Source organism: Diabrotica virgifera, chromosome 8 (assembly GCF_917563875.1).
Source record: "Diabrotica virgifera virgifera chromosome 8, PGI_DIABVI_V3a".
NCBI classification, from domain to species: domain Eukaryota; kingdom Metazoa; phylum Arthropoda; class Insecta; order Coleoptera; family Chrysomelidae; genus Diabrotica; species Diabrotica virgifera.
Genome location: NC_065450.1, coordinates 105,653,602 through 105,676,896, shown reverse-complemented (window position 1 = coordinate 105,676,896; position 23,295 = coordinate 105,653,602). Strand labels below are relative to the sequence as shown.

General features: G+C 33.7%; 1 protein-coding gene across 3 annotated transcripts in view; it reads left to right on the top strand.

Moving 5' to 3' along the window:
* The window catches only part of LOC114344933 (uncharacterized), a 1,261,996-nt gene that overhangs the window by 1,133,466 nt on the left and 105,235 nt on the right, over positions 1 to 23,295 (top strand). Inside the window, exon 13 of one of the 3 annotated variants that reach the window (XM_050658191.1) lies at positions 6,095 to 11,472. The exons of the other annotated variants lie outside the window; for them this stretch is intronic. Within the exon in view, the coding sequence (XP_050514148.1) occupies positions 6,095 to 6,107 (13 nt within the window). The 3' untranslated portion in view covers positions 6,108 to 11,472. Of the gene's footprint in view, positions 1 to 6,094; positions 11,473 to 23,295 lie in introns of those variants that run through there. 3 annotated transcript variants of the gene reach the window in all.

Here is a 23,295-nt window from a genome sequence, read left to right as displayed (position 1 = left end):
TAATGAATTTTATTAATTAATGTTGTTAGCGTGGTAAGGATCATGCTGTTTTGATTCATTAGTTGGGTGAACATTGCTTTAAATTCGTTTAAGAATAAGTTCATCTGAGACCCTATGTCAGCTACTTGATTTCCTGCTCTTACTGCTTGGGCATAGGATTGGGTTCCATTCTGTTGTTGGTACTGTGATTGTTGACTCTGATACTGTGAAGTTGGTGCTGGGTTAACATTTTGATGTGGGTTCTGATTATTATGGGTTGACTGATTTCCGCGTTGTCTATTATTTCTTACATTTTGCAAGTCCTTGTAAATTACGCAGCGTTTATAGTTTGCAGTGTGTTCTCCGTTACACAGGGCACATTTTGCTGGTGTATTTCTGGGTTTTGTACATTCTGGCGTTGGATGACTTCCTCCACATTTCACGCATGCGTAAGGTCTTGTACAATACGCTTTTGTGTGTCCATAACGTTGACAGCGCTGACACTGTGTTATATTTTTCTTTCTGTGAGGAGGTTCAAAGCTGACTTTCATATTGCCGATAGAATCCAGTGTATAGATGTGTTTGTTGTTTTCTGTCGGTTCTAGGTCCACATAGAACATTGACAGTGGTGATTTATTGACTCTGTGTAATACGTTAATGATATTACGGACAGTATGCCCTGATTTAGCTAGTTCACTTTTTATTTCTTCAACTGGCATCGAGTGGTGTAAATTTCTTATAACTACCCTATAAGCTCTATCTTGTTTTGCTTGGTATGTGTGGTGAACTATTTTGCTACTATTTAAATGCTGTATAAGTTTTCTGTATGACTCAATAGTTTTTGTGTTTATTTTTATTGTGTCATTTGGGAGAGCTTTCGACTGGTAGTCTTCTGCTTTAATGACTGTCGATAGGTTTTCAGTCATCTTTTTGATATCATTTACCCCATAGATAAATATAGGTGGAGGTTCAGGTGTTACTGGTGTGTTATTATTATCAGTTAGGTTTTCTAATGGTTCAAATCTGTTGTTTGTACTCACTTGCATTGTTGTTGTGTTATCATCTTTGGGGTTTGCTTTTCTTTTTTTTGTAATTTTTTTGACTGTTTGCCAATCATGGACATTTTCTATGGTTTCGTCGTCTTCATCGCTTGAGTTTTCCATGACAAGTTCCTCTCCACTGAGGATGTATTGGGAAGCATTTGATGTATTTGGTTGATCCATTTGAGGTGCAGGGAGGTTTTGGTTATATTGGTGATTATTGTTTGGGAATGGAGTAGGCGGGATATATTGGTTTGTTGTCTGTTGGCTGCTCGGGAATCCATAAAATGGGGGCGATATTACTGGAGGTTGTTGAGGCTGTGTATATATTTGGGGCACATTATACAACCCCCCATTTGGCACTTGATTTTGGTGGTACATTTCCTTAATATAGTACGCCACTGAGTTAAAAATTAATCACATAAATAGTAATTTAGAATTAATCACTCAAATCGTTTTTTAATTATTATTTCACTAATCACCATAAACTAGTCCCGGCCGATAGCCGAGACCGGCACAAAAACTTGGAACTTGGATCTCGAGAGCGATATGGTACGTCTTTACTGCTCGGAATCCAAATACACACTACCCCTGTATACTAAAACGAAAAATTTAACTACACCAATAATTCCTAACAATAGTAGACTATATTAAAAATCATTTGAACATAAATATAGTCTATAAATATAGTAAATTTGAACATAAAATTATGTCAAACTACTACAAGACTTGCCACAGTGGGAAGAGAGTTTGGCCTAAATATAAACTGTTCAAAAACAAAATACATGGTATTTAGCCGTTTGGCCCATCAAGATTCACGTTTATATGTTGATGGTCATATAATTCAAAGAGTACCCAGTTTTAAATATCTTGGTTGCCATATTACTGAACAACTAGATCCAGATAAAGAGATAAAATGTAGAATCGAGATAGCCCGCGCGACATTTTTAAAAATGAGGTCATTCTTCTGTAATGATACCTTGCAACTTCAACTTCGAAAGCGCATGATTAAATGCTACATTTGGTCAGTCCTCTTGTATGGTGTCGAAGCATGGACATTAAAAATATCCACCATTAACCGTTTGGAGGCCTTTGAAATGTGGCTGCACATACGTATTCTGGAAATACCATGGACGGCTATGCTGGCAAATGTGGCAGTCCTTAAGAGAGCAAATGCTACCCGCGAGCTGCTTGATAACATCAAATATAGAAAGGTGGCCTATTTTGGACACGTAGTAAGGGGAGACCGGTATAATATTCTTCAACTTATTATGATGGGTAAAATCGAAGGACGCAGAGGAATTGGTAGAAAGCAGGCCTCTTGGTTGAAGAATATCCGGGAGTGGACAGGAATAAAGAAAGCAGAACACCTATTTAGAATAGCTCGAGACAGAGACAGTTTCGCCATGTTAATCGCCAACGTCAAGGGGACTTGATAGGGCACGTTAAGAAGAAGACTACAAGCCTACAGGGTGTGAATGTTGCTACGAAATTAATAAGAAAACGTAATTATCTTTTAACCTGCCCTGTATAATATTACAAAACCTTATATTTAAAGAAAGAAGAAATCGAGGAGAATCCAAAAATGTAAAAATATACAGGGTGTCCCATTTAAAAAAACGAAGCTACAGTCAACTTCCGGTATAACCGGAAGTAGCAAAGAGACCAAAATATTTTCATTAAATAGCTCACACGTCAAAACCCCTGTATAACAATTTTCATGATTTTCTTACCTTTAGTTCTCGAGATATTTCTAATAGGCCCTTTATCTGCCTCACCCTGTATACCATTTTAAATATTTTATTTGATTTATATGAGTTCAAATCCGCTAGGGAAATAATTATGCCTCTAAAAAAGTCGATTACAAAATTATTTTTTCTATTCTCATACTATAATATATCAATTATGATTTCACTACTTGTATCATAATGAACGTCATTATGATACAGATTTTTATTACGATACAGATTTTTAACTAATAGAATCGCGATATGGCATTCGCGATGAAGGTGGCACACGCGCAGTGACCAATGACGAGTCAAATACATACGTTTTGACAGTTCTCAATATGTGAACAAACTGACAAACTACTTAATTTATTTGCGTTACAAAATGAATAAATTTGAATATATTTTTTGTTGTGAATGATCAAAGAAAAAATCCTGTATACAACTTTAATTATCATTATGAAGCTCGTACTTGAAACCTGTATACTCTGGGTATTGAGATTTTGAAGAGGAAGAACTGACGAAATTAGGGAAAAACTGGAAGAAAAGAGATTTCAGATACTAAGAAGAGTGGCTTAGCTCAGAAGAACAAATCAAATGGACAGAGAGACACTAAATCTCAAATGAGTATTCGGGCTATATGTCAAGTGAGTATTATAATTTGAAAAGCTTACTTTACTTTACCTTTAGCGAAAAATCTTACTTTCTGGGACTAGAATTTGACCAGCTCGAGATTTTTGAAGTAACAAACGACAGGAAATAAATGACCTTAATACAATGACCTGAAATACAAAAACTCAACTTACCTTGTCTTGCTATATTTATACTGATAATTGAGACTGAAATAAAAATCAACCTTACTAATAACAAATATATTTATAATATATATGTTACATATATATAATAACAAGTATATTTATAATATATATGTTACATATATAAACAAGTAACGTATACAGCGAAATTTGAATAACAGTGTAGTGGGTGATGTAAATATTAAACAAGACCTAATAGCCGCTAACAAGCAAAAAACCACTACCGCTGTGCCAAGTAAAGGTATTAATATCACAATCCAAAACAAAGTACGTTGGAATAGCAAAAGGTCTTACAACTAAAAGTTGGTAATATTACTTAAATGAACTCGTAGTATGTATTTGGATTCCGAGCAGTAAACACGTACCATATCGCTCTGGAGATCAAAGTTCCAAGTTTACCTTAATAATAATCAACCTTACTGATAACAAATATATTTATAATAAATATGTTAGATATATAAACAAGTAACGTATACAGCGAAATTTGAATAACAGTGGTAGTGGGTGATGTAAATATCAAACAACACCTAATAGCCGCTAACAAGCAAAAAACCACTACCGCTGTGCCAAGCAAAGGTATTAATATCACAATCCAAAACAAAGTCCGTCGGAATAGCAAAAGGTCTTACAACTAAAAGTTACTAAAAGTTGGTAATATTACTTAAATGAACTCGTAGTATGTATTTGGTTTCCGAGCAGTAAACACGTACCATATCGCTCTCGAGATCCAAGTTCCAAGTTTTTCTGCCGGTCCTGTCTCGGCTATCGGCCGACACTTATTTATGGTAAGGGAGCGTTCAAATGTACCACCAAAATCAAGTGCCAAATGAGGGGTTGTATATATATATATATGTCCGTAATATTAGTAGGATATATATATATATATATATATATATATATATATATATATATATATACTAGATGACCCGGTGAACTTCGTTGCACCTTAGATAGTGTGTCAGAATTAGATAATGTGTCATATTTTGATTCTAGATCAATTGCTTGAACGCAATTGCTAGAGATCAATTACTCAAAATCAACCACTCGAAAATGAATTGTTCGACATAAAAATTGATTGAAATACAAATTGCTCGAATAAAAAAGAAAATTATATGTCCAAATATTCATTCATAATAATGCAAAGTTTGTAGGTACATAATAAAGATACATTTAATATGACAAATTATATGATATTCCACGTACACAGTACGTAAATCGTTCAGCTGGACATAGGGAACATACAATATAATATATATTTAGATACGTAAATACATAATTGTGGCAACTGAGCTGTCTCGATGACAATATTTTCGGCCTCATATGAAAAGTGCCTAAGTCCCAGAATAAGCAAAAATGAGATTTTTTGCGCCATCTGATTAATATTTATGGTACGTATGCATAGCAAGTTAAAAAAAGAAAGAGTGTACTTTTTACGCACGTAAGAAGTTATACTTTTATTATATGATTGTAACGAAATCAATATACTTTAAATAGTTTATTTATATTTAATTTAATTTAGCAGGGACATTACAATTTCTTTAAAGATAAGACTTCTGAGATGCTACGTGTTCTCCGTATTATTCTATGGGTTGGAGGCTTGGACATTAAAGAAGGATGTTTCGGACAGATTAGAAGCTTTCGAGTTATGGGCCTACAGAAGAATATTAAGAATAAGTTGGGTGGATAGAGTCACGAACATCGAGGTGTTGAGAAGAATGGGAAAAGATAAAGAGGTTTTAAATACAGTTAAAGTCAGAAAACTACAATATCTGGGACATGTTATGAGGGGCGAGCGTTATAACTTGTTACAATTAATAATGCAAGGAAGAATACAGGGTAGAAGGAGTCGCGGAATAAGACGCATCTCCTGGTTAAACAATTTGAGAGCTTGGTTTAATTGCACTTCTGCTGATCTCTTTAGAGCAGCGGTATCGAAAGTGCGAATTGCCGTGATGGTTGCCAACCTTCTTAGAGGAGATGGTACATGAAGAAGAAGATTTAATTTAAATATTAAACTAATTTTAATACTTACTACTTTCCAAAAATTAAAAAAATAAAAGAATAAAACACACACAAACACATTGAAAAATGTCACAAAGAAATGATTTCCGAACAATAATTGTTGCCAAAAATTTTAATTAAATACGTATTTCCTGGAGAAATTATATAATAATATACTTACAATCATAAAATGTATAAAACAATAAAAAAAATAATAACTTGCATTGGGGCTCGAACCCGCTTCCCGTCGATCCCGCCGCTCGAAAGTCAAAGCGACAAAGTATATGTCATGTGGAAATATACACCAACTGAACGTTTACACCATAAACTTTTTGACATTGTGTTTATTTATATGAATTTAATCAAATTATTAGTTTGATTTTTGTCGAATTAAAATATTAAAATACAACAAAATATAGAGTGAGAAAACGATATATTAGATGAAGATTTGTAGAAAGTTTGTTCGTAATCAGATTATGTAAATTAAAGCATTGCCTACTAATAGGTAAGTACATTCTTTTTTTTTTTTTAGATTTTCCAAATAGGTATGAAGATAAGTTTTTATTGCAATACAACTGAAACATTTAGAATTACGTATCTGTGGCTTTTCAAAACTATTTAGAAAGTCACTACAATTGTAAATTTGATTTTATTTCTGTCCTCACGACAATAAAAACTATTATAATATACAACATTTTTGTTTACCGATAACCTCCATATTGAACAATTATTGACAGATCATTTCAACACCCAATCAGAGCCTGTATAACGACTAATACCATACTGTCGGTGTGCGCATTCGCCCAGTAAAATAAAAATTCACTCCAAATCGCGCCTAAAGAAGTATAACTTCAAAAAGTTCAAAAAAGTCAATAGATGTCGCTAGAACCACAAAAAAGAATTATATCCAACTCCATGGCGTTGATGACATTTGGAAACATGAATTAAATGTTGGAATTGTCTTCAGGAACAGATTAGAAACCGGATCTGTACCAGCTGGTATACCGTTTAATGGTTCAGGCGGTGTTTCAATTTCAGGAAGTTTCACCTTTCCTGACACGCAACACATTCCGGCTGGCTCATTTTCAAATTTGAGGGCAATGAGGGCATTCTTTATCCATAGCACCAATTGTCACTTTTGAATGAGTATAATATTCAATATTTGGCTCATACTTGAATGCTAAACGCAGGAATGAATCAGACGTAAATACTCTATTTATCTGTTGGTGTTGTTGGTCATTGACCAGATATGCCAGATATGCGCCTCCGCCAAAATTTTGATGATTATACCAGAGATATGGTCCTTCGGCAAAATTTTGAAATATTTTTTGGTACATTAAAAATAGTAATCGTAAAGTTAAAACTTCATATTTTCACTGATTTTAGTACAATTTTCGCTTGTTCTTTTTGTGTGCTTAGTGTCGTCTCTCGTGCTCTCGTATTGTCCTAGGGCCTAGATTTGCTATCTCGGAAACTAATTGAGCTAGAGAGACGATTTATACACCGTTTTTTTCGCAATGCAGCAAGGAGTCCACCTGCCAAATTTCATGAAAATCGGTCAAGCGGTTTCGGAGGAGTACGGTAACAAAGCCTGCGAATTAGAATTTTATATATATAGATGTTAAACCACGAAATTTTTTTAAAAAAATAACGGTTAAAGATAGAAAAGTGAAAATTTAGGATTGTATGTATCTTTTGCTTCTGAATCATATACAATTAAGAAAAATCGGTTTGTCGAAAAATAAAAAAAAAATTTAGGGGGGGCAAAGCCCCCTTATGACGTACGGCTATGAAATATAGATAACAACCTACTCCCTGTCCGGTCGAGTCCACCTGCCAAATTTCATGAAAATCGGTCAAGCGGTTTCGGAGGAGTACGGTAACAAAGCCTGCGAATTAGAATTTTATATATATAGATGTTAAACCACGAAATTTTTTTAAAAAAATAACGGTTAAAGATAGAAAAGTGAAAATTTAGGATTGTATGTATCTTTTGCTTCTGAATCATATACAATTAAGAAAAATCGGTTTGTCGAAAAATAAAAAAAAAATTTAGGGGGGGCAAAGCCCCCTTATGACGTACGGCTATGAAATATAGATAACAACCTACTCCCTGTCCGGTCGAGTCCACCTGCCAAATTTCATGAAAATCGGTCAAGCGGTTTCGGAGGAGTACGGTAACAAAGCCTGCGAATTAGAATTTTATATATATAGATGTTAAACCACGAAATTTTTTTAAAAAAATAACGGTTAAAGATAGAAAAGTGAAAATTTAGGATTGTATGTATCTTTTGCTTCTGAATCATATACAATTAAGAAAAATCGGTTTGTCGAAAAATAAAAAAAAAATTTAGGGGGGGCAAAGCCCCCTTATGACGTACGGCTATGAAATATAGATAACAACCTACTCCCTGTCCGGTCGAGTCCACCTGCCAAATTTCATGAAAATCGGTCAAGCGGTTTCGGAGGAGTACGGTAACAAAGCCTGCGAATTAGAATTTTATATATATAGATGTTAAACCACGAAATTTTTTTAAAAAAATAACGGTTAAAGATAGAAAAGTGAAAATTTAGGATTGTATGTATCTTTTGCTTCTGAATCATATACAATTAAGAAAAATCGGTTTGTCGAAAAATAAAAAAAAAATTTAGGGGGGGCAAAGCCCCCTTATGACGTACGGCTATGAAATATAGATAACAACCTACTCCCTGTCCGGTCGAGTCCACCTGCCAAATTTCATGAAAATCGGTCAAGCGGTTTCGGAGGAGTACGGTAACAAAGCCTGCGAATTAGAATTTTATATATATAGATGTTAAACCACGAAATTTTTTTAAAAAAATAACGGTTAAAGATAGAAAAGTGAAAATTTAGGATTGTATGTATCTTTTGCTTCTGAATCATATACAATTAAGAAAAATCGGTTTGTCGAAAAATAAAAAAAAAATTTAGGGGGGGCAAAGCCCCCTTATGACGTACGGCTATGAAATATAGATAACAACCTACTCCCTGTCCGGTCGAGTCCACCTGCCAAATTTCATGAAAATCGGTCAAGCGGTTTCGGAGGAGTACGGTAACAAAGCCTGCGAATTAGAATTTTATATATATAGATGTTAAACCACGAAATTTTTTTAAAAAAATAACGGTTAAAGATGGAAAAGTGAAAATTTAGGATTGTATGTATCTTTTGCTTCTGAATCATATACAATTAAGAAAAATCGGTTTGTCGAAAAATAAAAAAAAAATTTAGGGGGGGCAAAGCCCCCTTATGACGTACGGCTATGAAATATAGATAACAACCTACTCCCTGTCCGGTCGAGTCCACCTGCCAAATTTCATGAAAATCGGTCAAGCGGTTTCGGAGGAGTACGGTAACAAAGCCTGCGAATTAGAATTTTATATAATATATAGATGTTAAACCACGAAATTTTTTTAAAAAAATAACGGTTAAAGATAGAAAAGTGAAAATTTAGGATTGTATGTATCTTTTGCTTCTGAATCATATACAATTAAGAAAAATCGGTTTGTCGAAAAATAAAAAAAAAATTTAGGGGGGGCAAAGCCCCCTTATGACGTACGGCTATGAAATATAGATAACAACCTACTCCCTGTCCGGTCGAGTCCACCTGCCAAATTTCATGAAAATCGGTCAAGCGGTTTCGGAGGAGTACGGTAACAAAGCCTGCGAATTAGAATTTTATATATATAGATGTTAAACCACGAAATTTTTTTAAAAAAATAACGGTTAAAGATAGAAAAGTGAAAATTTAGGATTGTATGTATCTTTTGCTTCTGAATCATATACAATTAAGAAAAATCGGTTTGTCGAAAAATAAAAAAAAAATTTAGGGGGGGCAAAGCCCCCTTATGACGTACGGCTATGAAATATAGATAACAACCTACTCCCTGTCCGGTCGAGTCCACCTGCCAAATTTCATGAAAATCGGTCAAGCGGTTTCGGAGGAGTACGGTAACAAAGCCTGCGAATTAGAATTTTATATATATAGATGTTAAACCACGAAATTTTTTTAAAAAAATAACGGTTAAAGATAGAAAAGTGAAAATTTAGGATTGTATGTATCTTTTGCTTCTGAATCATATACAATTAAGAAAAATCGGTTTGTCGAAAAATAAAAAAAAAATTTAGGGGGGGCAAAGCCCCCTTATGACGTACGGCTATGAAATATAGATAACAACCTACTCCCTGTCCGGTCGAGTCCACCTGCCAAATTTCATGAAAATCGGTCAAGCGGTTTCGGAGGAGTACGGTAACAAAGCCTGCGAATTAGAATTTTATATATATAGATGTTAAACCACGAAATTTTTTTAAAAAAATAACGGTTAAAGATAGAAAAGTGAAAATTTAGGATTGTATGTATCTTTTGCTTCTGAATCATATACAATTAAGAAAAATCGGTTTGTCGAAAAATAAAAAAAAAATTTAGGGGGGGCAAAGCCCCCTTATGACGTACGGCTATGAAATATAGATAACAACCTACTCCCTGTCCGGTCGAGTCCACCTGCCAAATTTCATGAAAATCGGTCAAGCGGTTTCGGAGGAGTACGGTAACAAAGCCTGCGAATTAGAATTTTATATATATAGATGTTAAACCACGAAATTTTTTTAAAAAAATAACGGTTAAAGATAGAAAAGTGAAAATTTAGGATTGTATGTATCTTTTGCTTCTGAATCATATACAATTAAGAAAAATCGGTTTGTCGAAAAATAAAAAAAAAATTTAGGGGGGGCAAAGCCCCCTTATGACGTACGGCTATGAAATATAGATAACAACCTACTCCCTGTCCGGTCGAGTCCACCTGCCAAATTTCATGAAAATCGGTCAAGCGGTTTCGGAGGAGTACGGTAACAAAGCCTGCGAATTAGAATTTTATATAATATATAGATGTTAAACCACGAAATTTTTTTAAAAAAATAACGGTTAAAGATAGAAAAGTGAAAATTTAGGATTGTATGTATCTTTTGCTTCTGAATCATATACAATTAAGAAAAATCGGTTTGTCGAAAAATAAAAAAAAAATTTAGGGGGGGCAAAGCCCCCTTATGACGTACGGCTATGAAATATAGATAACAACCTACTCCCTGTCCGGTCGAGTCCACCTGCCAAATTTCATGAAAATCGGTCAAGCGGTTTCGGAGGAGTACGGTAACAAAGCCTGCGAATTAGAATTTTATATATATAGATGTTAAACCACGAAATTTTTTTAAAAAAATAACGGTTAAAGATAGAAAAGTGAAAATTTAGGATTGTATGTATCTTTTGCTTCTGAATCATATACAATTAAGAAAAATCGGTTTGTCGAAAAATAAAAAAAAAATTTAGGGGGGGCAAAGCCCCCTTATGACGTACGGCTATGAAATATAGATAACAACCTACTCCCTGTCCGGTCGAGTCCACCTGCCAAATTTCATGAAAATCGGTCAAGCGGTTTCGGAGGAGTACGGTAACAAAGCCTGCGAATTAGAATTTTATATAATATATAGATGTTAAACCACGAAATTTTTTTAAAAAAATAACGGTTAAAGATAGAAAAGTGAAAATTTAGGATTGTATGTATCTTTTGCTTCTGAATCATATACAATTAAGAAAAATCGGTTTGTCGAAAAATAAAAAAAAAATTTAGGGGGGGCAAAGCCCCCTTATGACGTACGGCTATGAAATATAGATAACAACCTACTCCCTGTCCGGTCGAGTCCACCTGCCAAATTTCATGAAAATCGGTCAAGCGGTTTCGGAGGAGTACGGTAACAAAGCCTGCGAATTAGAATTTTATATAATATATAGATGTTAAACCACGAAATTTTTTTAAAAAAATAACGGTTAAAGATAGAAAAGTGAAAATTTAGGATTGTATGTATCTTTTGCTTCTGAATCATATACAATTAAGAAAAATCGGTTTGTCGAAAAATAAAAAAAAAATTTAGGGGGGGCAAAGCCCCCTTATGACGTACGGCTATGAAATATAGATAACAACCTACTCCCTGTCCGGTCGAGTCCACCTGCCAAATTTCATGAAAATCGGTCAAGCGGTTTCGGAGGAGTACGGTAACAAAGCCTGCGAATTAGAATTTTATATATATAGATGTTAAACCACGAAATTTTTTTAAAAAAATAACGGTTAAAGATAGAAAAGTGAAAATTTAGGATTGTATGTATCTTTTGCTTCTGAATCATATACAATTAAGAAAAATCGGTTTGTCGAAAAATAAAAAAAAAATTTAGGGGGGGCAAAGCCCCCTTATGACGTACGGCTATGAAATATAGATAACAACCTACTCCCTGTCCGGTCGAGTCCACCTGCCAAATTTCATGAAAATCGGTCAAGCGGTTTCGGAGGAGTACGGTAACAAAGCCTGCGAATTAGAATTTTATATATATAGACTAGATGACCCGGTGAACTTCGTTGCACCTTAGATAGTGGGTCATAATTAGATAATGTGTTATAATTTTGATTCTAGGTCAATAAGGAACTTGCATAAATTTGAAATTCGAAAAGAATGTTATAAATCGCAACATAAAACAATTTAAAACATGTATCAAAGATAAAAAGTTGTTTTTGTGTTCCGTTTGGAACCTAAAGACAATTCTAAATTCAAATTATTGCAGCTAGCCTAAAACGCGTCGTGACGTCATAGGGTCGTGTGTCTAAATTCTGCACCAGCAAAGTAAACAAAATTGTATATAATTTTAATTTTATTTTAATTACTGACCCGACGAACTTTGTACCGGCGGCGGCGTTATTGTGAATTAAATAATGATATCTCAAAGTTCACTAACTAAATTAACAAAAAATCTAAAAAGTATTATGTATGACAAAAATTTGCATCAATGTAATGCTTTTTTATAAACAATACTCTATTCTTGGTGCAAAATAAACAACGATGACGGTTTCCCGACGCGCAAAAATTTTCCGTGTGCCAAACCTGAAAACTCGTTACTTTTTAAACGAAGTTATTCTTGCAATTTTCAAACGGTAAGTCCGTTGGAATCATTAGTATACGCGGGATCAAGACATCATCTTCTTTGTATATTTCCAAACCATCTCTCTTATCAATTAAAACACATATTCTTCTATTTTAAAAACAAAACAGTACAGTAATTTGCATTGAGACATATTAAAAATATAACATTCTATTGATATGACCAAACCATCTCTCAAATGAAATCAAATACGTCATACTCTTTCACTCATGAATTGAAACACATATTTTTCAACTTTTAAGTAGGCAAAACAGTGAGTAGTATTGAGAAATATTAAACATATATACTTAATTTTCTTTTGATATGACCAAACCATCTCCCTCATAAATTACAAACACATATTCTTCCACTTTTAAGTCGGTAAAACAGTAATTTGCATTGAGAAATATTAAATATAATATATAATTTTCTTTTGATCTGTCCAAACCATCTCACCCACGAATTCAAACACATATTCTTCCCCTTTAAGCCGGCACAACACTGATTTGCATTGAAAAATATTAAACATAATATCTTATATATTCGAAAACAATATTATATAGTATATAAAATTCTTTTCATATGACCAAACCATCTCGCTCATGAATAAACAAACCCATATTCTTCCATTTTTTCAGCAAAACAGTAACTTGTATTGAGAAATATTAAACAGATTTGTATAAAATTATTTTGATATGTCCAAACCATCTCTCTTATAAATTAAAACACATATTCTTCCATTTTGAATAGGCAACGCAGTGAGTAGCATTGAGAGATATGAAACATATATAACATTCCTTTGATATGACCACACCTAATCTCTCAGGAGTTCAAACACATACTTTTGCACTTTTAACACAATGCGTGTAACGTATTGTGTTAAAAGTGGAACAATAATAAGTTGCACCCATAGAGCACTGCATGACTCAGTGCACTTTTAACTCGCCCCCATCAAATATTAAATGTAAAATGAATTTTATTTTTTTAATTCATACCTTAAAATTCTAAATATTAATTAATTATGACAATAACAAAAAATATTATCGATCATTTAAGACACGCAATAGTGTTCACGATATTTTTCGTTTGTTCATCTAGTTAACATGAATAAACTGGATTGTTTGCCCAGGCGAAAGCAAGTTTTTTTGACAATTTCGTAAAATTAAAAATTTCATATTTTATCCAATTTGAGTCCAAAAGTTAATCTGCTGCACTTTTCTATTATAAAATTTACCGTTCTTTCTTCTTCTGTGCTCAGAATTTTTCTACGACTGACGGTTCGCGCTAACGGACGGCATAACGCAGTTTGGAAACGGACTGCGCTAGAGAAGTAAAAATAGCACCGTTTTGTTCGCAACTCAGCAAGGAGTCCACCTGCCAAATTTCATGAAAATCGGTCAAGCGGTTTCGGAGGAGTACGGTAACAAAGCCTGCGAATTAGAATTTTATATATATAGATGTTAAACCACGAAATTTTTTTATAAAAATAACGGTTAAAGATAGAAAAGTGAAAATTTAGGATTATATGTATCTTTTGCTTCTGAATCATATACAATTAAGAAAAATCGGTTTGTCGAAAAATAAAAAAAAATTATTAGGGGGGCAGAGCCCCTTTTAGACGTACGGCTATGAAATATAGATAACAACCTACTCCATGTTCGGTCGAGTATACCTGCCAAATTTCATGAAAATCGGTCAAGTGGTTTCGGAGGAGTTTGGCAACAAAGCCTGCGAAAGAGAATTTTATATATATAGATGTTAAACCACGAAATTTTTTTAAAAAAATAACGGTTAAAGATAGAAAAGTGAAAATTTAGGATTATATGTATCTTTTGCTTCTGAATCATATACAATTAAGAAAAATCGGTTTGTCGAAAAATAAAAAAAAAATTTAGGGGGTGCAAAGCCCCCTTATAACGTACGGCTATGAAATATAGATAACAACCTACTCCCTGTCCGGTCGAGTCCACCTGCGAAATTTCATGAAAATCGGTCAAGCGGTTTCGGAGGAGTACGGTAACAAAGCCTGCGAATTAGAATGTTATATATATAGATGTTAAACCACGAAATTTTTTTAAAAAAATAACGGTTAAAGATAGAAAAGTGAAAATTTAGGATTATATGTATCTTTTGCTTCTGAATCATATACAATTAAGAAAAATCGGTTTGTCGAAAAATAAAAAAAAATTATTAGGGGAGCAGAGCCCCTTTTAGACGTACGGCTATGAAATATAGATAACAACCTACTCCATGTTCGGTCGAGTATACCTGCCAAATTTCACGAAAATCGGTCAAGTGGTTTCGGAGGAGTACGGTAACAAAGCCTACGAATTAGAATTTTATATATATAGATGTTAAACCACGAAATTTTTTTATAAAAATAACGGTTAAAGATAGAAAAGTGAAAATTTAGGATTATATGTATCTTTTGCTTCTGAATCATATACAATTAAGAAAAATCGGTTTGTCGAAAAATAAAAAAAAATTATTAGGGGGGCAGAGCCCCTTTTAGACGTACGGCTATGAAATATAGATAACAACCTACTCCATGTTCGGTCGAGTATACCTGCCAAATTTCATGAAAATCGGTCAAGCGGTTTCGGAGGAGTACGGTAACAAAGCCTGCGAATTAGAATTTTATATATATAGATGTTAAACCACGAAATTTTTTTATAAAAATAACGGTTAAAGATAGAAAAGTGAAAATTTAGGATTATATGTATCTTTTGCTTCTGAATCATATACAATTAAGAAAAATCGGTTTGTCGAAAAATAAAAAAAAATTATTAGGGGGGCAGAGCCCCTTTTAGACGTACGGCTATGAAATATAGATAACAACCTACTCCATGTTCGGTCGAGTATACCTGCCAAATTTCATGAAAATCGGTCAAGTGGTTTCGGAGGAGTTTGGCAACAAAGCCTGCGAAAGAGAATTTTATATATATAGATGTTAAACCACGAAATTTTTTTAAAAAAATAACGGTTAAAGATAGAAAAGTGAAAATTTAGGATTATATGTATCTTTTGCTTCTGAATCATATACAATTAAGAAAAATCGGTTTGTCGAAAAATAAAAAAAAAATTTAGGGGGTGCAAAGCCCCCTTATAACGTACGGCTATGAAATATAGATAACAACCTACTCCCTGTCCGGTCGAGTCCACCTGCGAAATTTCATGAAAATCGGTCAAGCGGTTTCGGAGGAGTACGGTAACAAAGCCTGCGAATTAGAATGTTATATATATAGATGTTAAACCACGAAATTTTTTTAAAAAAATAACGGTTAAAGATAGAAAAGTGAAAATTTAGGATTATATGTATCTTTTGCTTCTGAATCATATACAATTAAGAAAAATCGGTTTGTCGAAAAATAAAAAAAAATTATTAGGGGAGCAGAGCCCCTTTTAGACGTACGGCTATGAAATATAGATAACAACCTACTCCATGTTCGGTCGAGTATACCTGCCAAATTTCACGAAAATCGGTCAAGTGGTTTCGGAGGAGTACGGTAACAAAGCCTACGAATTAGAATTTTATATATATAGATGTTAAACCACGAAATTTTTTTATAAAAATAACGGTTAAAGATAGAAAAGTGAAAATTTAGGATTATATGTATCTTTTGCTTCTGAATCATATACAATTAAGAAAAATCGGTTTGTCGAAAAATAAAAAAAAATTATTAGGGGGGCAGAGCCCCTTTTAGACGTACGGCTATGAAATATAGATAACAACCTACTCCATGTTCGGTCGAGTATACCTGCCAAATTTCATGAAAATCGGTCAAGTGGTTTCGGAGGAGTTTGGCAACAAAGCCTGCGAAAGAGAATTTTATATATATAGATATAGATGTTAAACCACGAAATTTTTTTAAAAAAATAACGGTTAAAGATAGAAAAGTGAAAATTTAGGATTGTATGTATCTTTTGCTTCTGAATCATATACAATTAAGAAAAATCGGTTTGTCGAAAAATAAAAAAAAAATTTAGGGGGGGCAAAGCCCCCTTATGACGTACGGCTATGAAATATAGATAACAACCTACTCCCTGTCCGGTCGAGTCCACCTGCCAAATTTCATGAAAATCGGTCAAGCGGTTTCGGAGGAGTACGGTAACAAAGCCTGCGAATTAGAATTTTATATATATAGATGTTAAACCATGAAATTTTTTTAAAAAAATAACGGTTAAAGATAGAAAAGTGAAAATTTAGGATTGTATGTATCTTTTGCCTCTGAATCATATACAATTAAGAAAAATCGGTTTGTCGAAAAATAAAAAAAAAATTTAGGGGGGGCAAAGCCCCCTTATGACGTACGGCTATGAAATATAGATAACAACCTACTCCCTGTCCGGTCGAGTCCACCTGCCAAATTTCATGAAAATCGGTCAAGCGGTTTCGGAGGAGTACGGTAACAAAGCCTGCGAATTAGAATTTTATATATATAGATGTTAAACCACGAAATTTTTTTAAAAAAATAACGGTTAAAGATAGAAAAGTGAAAATTTAGGATTGTATGTATCTTTTGCTTCTGAATCATATACAATTAAGAAAAATCGGTTTGTCGAAAAATAAAAAAAAAATTTAGGGGGGGCAAAGCCCCCTTATGACGTACGGCTATGAAATATAGATAACAACCTACTCCCTGTCCGGTCGAGTCCACCTGCCAAATTTCATGAAAATCGGTCAAGCGGTTTCGGAGGAGTACGGTAACAAAGCCTGCGAATTAGAATTTTATATAATATATAGATGTTAAACCACGAAATTTTTTAAAAAAAATAACGGTTAAAGATAGAAAAGTGAAAATTTAGGATTGTATGTATCTTTTGCTTCTGAATCATATACAATTAAGAAAAATCGGTTTGTCGAAAAATAAAAAAAAAATTTAGGGGGGGCAAAGCCCCCTTATGACGTACGGCTATGAAATATAGATAACAACCTACTCCCTGTCCGGTCGAGTCCACCTGCCAAATTTCATGAAAATCGGTCAAGCGGTTTCGGAGGAGTACGGTAACAAAGCCTGCGAATTAGAATTTTATATATATAGATGTTAAACCACGAAATTTTTTTAAAAAAATAACGGTTAAAGATAGAAAAGTGAAAATTTAGGATTGTATGTATCTTTTGCTTCTGAATCATATACAATTAAGAAAAATCGGTTTGTCGAAAAATAAAAAAAAAATTTAGGGGGGGCAAAGCCCCCTTATGACGTACGGCTATGAAATATAGATAACAACCTACTCCCTGTCCGGTCGAGTCCACCTGCCAAATTTCATGAAAATCGGTCAAGCGGTTTCGGAGGAGTACGGTAACAATGCCTGCGAATTAGAATTTTATATATATAGATGTTAAACCACGAAATTTTTTTAAAAAAATAACGGTTAAAGATGGAAAAGTGAAAATTTAGGATTGTATGTATCTTTTGCTTCTGAATCATATACAATTAAGAAAAATCGGTTTGTCGAAAAATAAAAAAAAAATTAGGGGGGGCAAAGCCCCCTTATGACGTACGGCTATGAAATATAGATAACAACCTACTCCCTGTCCGGTCGAGTCCACCTGCCAAATTTCATGAAAATCGGTCAAGCGGTTTCGGAGGAGTACGGTAACAAAGCCTGCGAATTAGAATTTTATATATATAGATGTTAAACCACGAAATTTTTTTATAAAAATAACGGTTAAAGATAGAAAAGTGAAAATTTAGGATTATATGTATCTTTTGCTTCTGAATCATATACAATTAAGAAAAATCGGTTTGTCGAAAAATAAAAAAAAATTATTAGGGGGGCAGAGCCCCTTTTAGACGTACGGCTATGAAATATAGATAACAACCTACTCCATGTTCGGTCGAGTATACCTGCCAAATTTCATGAAAATCGGTCAAGTGGTTTCGGAGGAGTTTGGCAACAAAGCCTGCGAAAGAGAATTTTATATATATAGATGTTAAACCACGAAATTTTTTTAAAAAAATAACGGTTAAAGATAGAAAAGTGAAAATTTAGGATTATATGTATCTTTTGCTTCTGAATCATATACAATTAAGAAAAATCGGTTTGTCGAAAAATAAAAAAAAAATTTAGGGGGTGCAAAGCCCCCTTATAACGTACGGCTATGAAATATAGATAACAACCTACTCCCTGTCCGGTCGAGTCCACCTGCGAAATTTCATGAAAATCGGTCAAGCGGTTTCGGAGGAGTACGGTAACAAAGCCTGCGAATTAGAATGTTATATATATAGATGTTAAACCACGAAATTTTTTTAAAAAAATAACGGTTAAAGATAGAAAAGTGAAAATTTAGGATTATATGTATCTTTTGCTTCTGAATCATATACAATTAAGAAAAATCGGTTTGTCGAAAAATAAAAAAAATTATTAGGGGAGCAGAGCCCCTTTTAGACGTACGGCTATGAAATATAGATAACAACCTACTCCATGTTCGGTCGAGTATACCTGCCAAATTTCACGAAAATCGGTCAAGTGGTTTCGGAGGAGTACGGTAACAAAGCCTACGAATTAGAATTTTATATATATAGATGTTAAACCACGAAATTTTTTTATAAAAATAACGGTTAAAGATAGAAAAGTGAAAATTTAGGATTATATGTATCTTTTGCTTCTGAATCATATACAATTAAGAAAAATCGGTTTGTCGAAAAATAAAAAAAAATTATTAGGGGGGCAGAGCCCCTTTTAGACGTACGGCTATGAAATATAGATAACAACCTACTCCATGTTCGGTCGAGTATACCTGCCAAATTTCATGAAAATCGGTCAAGTGGTTTCGGAGGAGTACGGTAACAAAGCCTGCGAATTAGAATTTTATATATATAGATGTTAAACCACGAAATTTTTTTATAAAAATAACGGTTAAAGATAGAAAAGTGAAAATTTAGGATTATATGTATCTTTTGCTTCTGAATCATATACAATTAAGAAAAATCGGTTTGTCGAAAAATAAAAAAAAATTATTAGGGGGGCAGAGCCCCTTTTAGACGTACGGCTATGAAATATAGATAACAACCTACTCCATGTTCGGTCGAGTATACCTGCCAAATTTCATGAAAATCGGTCAAGTGGTTTCGGAGGAGTTTGGCAACAAAGCCTGCGAAAGAGAATTTTATATATATAGATGTTAAACCACGAAATTTTTTTAAAAAAATAACGGTTAAAGATAGAAAAGTGAAAATTTAGGATTATATGTATCTTTTGCTTCTGAATCATATACAATTAAGAAAAATCGGTTTGTCGAAAAATAAAAAAAAAATTTAGGGGGTGCAAAGCCCCCTTATAACGTACGGCTATGAAATATAGATAACAACCTACTCCCTGTCCGGTCGAGTCCACCTGCGAAATTTCATGAAAATCGGTCAAGCGGTTTCGGAGGAGTACGGTAACAAAGCCTGCGAATTAGAATGTTATATATATAGATGTTAAACCACGAAATTTTTTTAAAAAAATAACGGTTAAAGATAGAAAAGTGAAAATTTAGGATTATATGTATCTTTTGCTTCTGAATCATATACAATTAAGAAAAATCGGTTTGTCGAAAAATAAAAAAAAATTATTAGGGGAGCAGAGCCCCTTTTAGACGTACGGCTATGAAATATAGATAACAACCTACTCCATGTTCGGTCGAGTATACCTGCCAAATTTCACGAAAATCGGTCAAGTGGTTTCGGAGGAGTACGGTAACAAAGCCTACGAATTAGAATTTTATATATATAGATGTTAAACCACGAAATTTTTTTATAAAAATAACGGTTAAAGATAGAAAAGTGAAAATTTAGGATTATATGTATCTTTTGCTTCTGAATCATATACAATTAAGAAAAATCGGTTTGTCGAAAAATAAAAAAAAATTATTAGGGGGGCAGAGCCCCTTTTAGACGTACGGCTATGAAATATAGATAACAACCTACTCCATGTTCGGTCGAGTATACCTGCCAAATTTCATGAAAATCGGTCAAGTGGTTTCGGAGGAGTTTGGCAACAAAGCCTGCGAAAGAGAATTTTATATATATAGATATAGATGTTAAACCACGAAATTTTTTTAAAAAAATAACGGTTAAAGATAGAAAAGTGAAAATTTAGGATTGTATGTATCTTTTGCTTCTGAATCATATACAATTAAGAAAAATCGGTTTGTCGAAAAATAAAAAAAAAATTTAGGGGGGGCAAAGCCCCCTTATGACGTACGGCTATGAAATATAGATAACAACCTACTCCCTGTCCGGTCGAGTCCACCTGCCAAATTTCATGAAAATCGGTCAAGCGGTTTCGGAGGAGTACGGTAACAAAGCCTGCGAATTAGAATTTTATATATATAGATGTTAAACCATGAAATTTTTTTAAAAAAATAACGGTTAAAGATAGAAAAGTGAAAATTTAGGATTGTATGTATCTTTTGCTTCTGAATCATATACAATTAAGAAAAATCGGTTTGTCGAAAAATAAAAAAAAAATTTAGGGGGGGCAAAGCCCCCTTATGACGTACGGCTATGAAATATAGATAACAACCTACTCCCTGTCCGGTCGAGTCCACCTGCCAAATTTCATGAAAATCGGTCAAGCGGTTTCGGAGGAGTACGGTAACAAAGCCTGCGAATTAGAATTTTATATATATAGATGTTAAACCACGAAATTTTTTTAAAAAAATAACGGTTAAAGATAGAAAAGTGAAAATTTAGGATTGTATGTATCTTTTGCTTCTGAATCATATACAATTAAGAAAAATCGGTTTGTCGAAAAATAAAAAAAAAATTTAGGGGGGGCAAAGCCCCCTTATGACGTACGGCTATGAAATATAGATAACAACCTACTCCCTGTCCGGTCGAGTCCACCTGCCAAATTTCATGAAAATCGGTCAAGCGGTTTCGGAGGAGTACGGTAACAAAGCCTGCGAATTAGAATTTTATATAATATATAGATGTTAAACCACGAAATTTTTTTAAAAAAATAACGGTTAAAGATAGAAAAGTGAAAATTTAGGATTGTATGTATCTTTTGCTTCTGAATCATATACAATTAAGAAAAATCGGTTTGTCGAAAAATAAAAAAAAAATTTAGGGGGGGCAAAGCCCCCTTATGACGTACGGCTATGAAATATAGATAACAACCTACTCCCTGTCCGGTCGAGTCCACCTGCCAAATTTCATGAAAATCGGTCAAGCGGTTTCGGAGGAGTACGGTAACAAAGCCTGCGAATTAGAATTTTATATATATAGATGTTAAACCACGAAATTTTTTTAAAAAAATAACGGTTAAAGATAGAAAAGTGAAAATTTAGGATTGTATGTATCTTTTGCTTCTGAATCATATACAATTAAGAAAAATCGGTTTGTCGAAAAATAAAAAAAAAATTTAGGGGGGGCAAAGCCCCCTTATGACGTACGGCTATGAAATATAGATAACAACCTACTCCCTGTCCGGTCGAGTCCACCTGCCAAATTTCATGAAAATCGGTCAAGCGGTTTCGGAGGAGTACGGTAACAATGCCTGCGAATTAGAATTTTATATATATAGATGTTAAACCACGAAATTTTTTTAAAAAAATAACGGTTAAAGATGGAAAAGTGAAAATTTAGGATTGTATGTATCTTTTGCTTCTGAATCATATACAATTAAGAAAAATCGGTTTGTCGAAAAATAAAAAAAAAATTAGGGGGGGCAAAGCCCCCTTATGACGTACGGCTATGAAATATAGATAACAACCTACTCCCTGTCCGGTCGAGTCCACCTGCCAAATTTCATGAAAATCGGTCAAGCGGTTTCGGAGGAGTACGGTAACAAAGCCTGCGAATTAGAATTTTATATAATATATAGATGTTAAACCACGAAATTTTTTTAAAAAAATAACGGTTAAAGATAGAAAAGTGAAAATTTAGGATTGTATGTATCTTTTGCTTCTGAATCATATACAATTAAGAAAAATCGGTTTGTCGAAAAATAAAAAAAAAATTTAGGGGGGGCAAAGCCCCCTTATGACGTACGGCTATGAAATATAGATAACAACCTACTCCCTGTCCGGTCGAGTCCACCTGCCAAATTTCATGGAAATCGGTCAAGCGGTTTCGGAGGAGTACGGTAACAAAGCCTGCGAATTAGAATTTTATATATATAGATGTTAAACCACGAAATTTTTTTAAAAAAATAACGGTTAAAGATAGAAAAGTGAAAATTTAGGATTGTATGTATCTTTTGCTTCTGAATCATATACAATTAAGAAAAATCGGTTTGTCGAAAAATAAAAAAAAAATTTAGGGGGGGCAAAGCCCCCTTATGACGTACGGCTATGAAATATAGATAACAACCTACTCCCTGTCCGGTCGAGTCCACCTGCCAAATTTCATGAAAATCGGTCAAGCGGTTTCGGAGGAGTACGGTAACAAAGCCTGCGAATTAGAATTTTATATACAGGGTGGTGAATCGGAAAACGGGCCATAGGATACTCAATGTAAAATTCTAAACTGTTGAATTTCTGCTTCCCTAATTATGTTACATCAAAAGTCATGAGAAGTTATTTGTAGAGGATTGAAATCTGTATTAGAAACAGAAGTTACAATTGTTCTACGATTTAAACACATTCCAAAATTTTGAAAAATATAATGTATTTACCGCAGTAGGTATGTGTGGGCACGTTAGGCCACACGTTATTATTTAACTGACAGTGAGCACATTATTGACTGAAGAAGATATCTTTATTATTAATACTTCTCCTTAACTAAAGGTATCTTATCAACTTTATTGTGTTTTAAACAG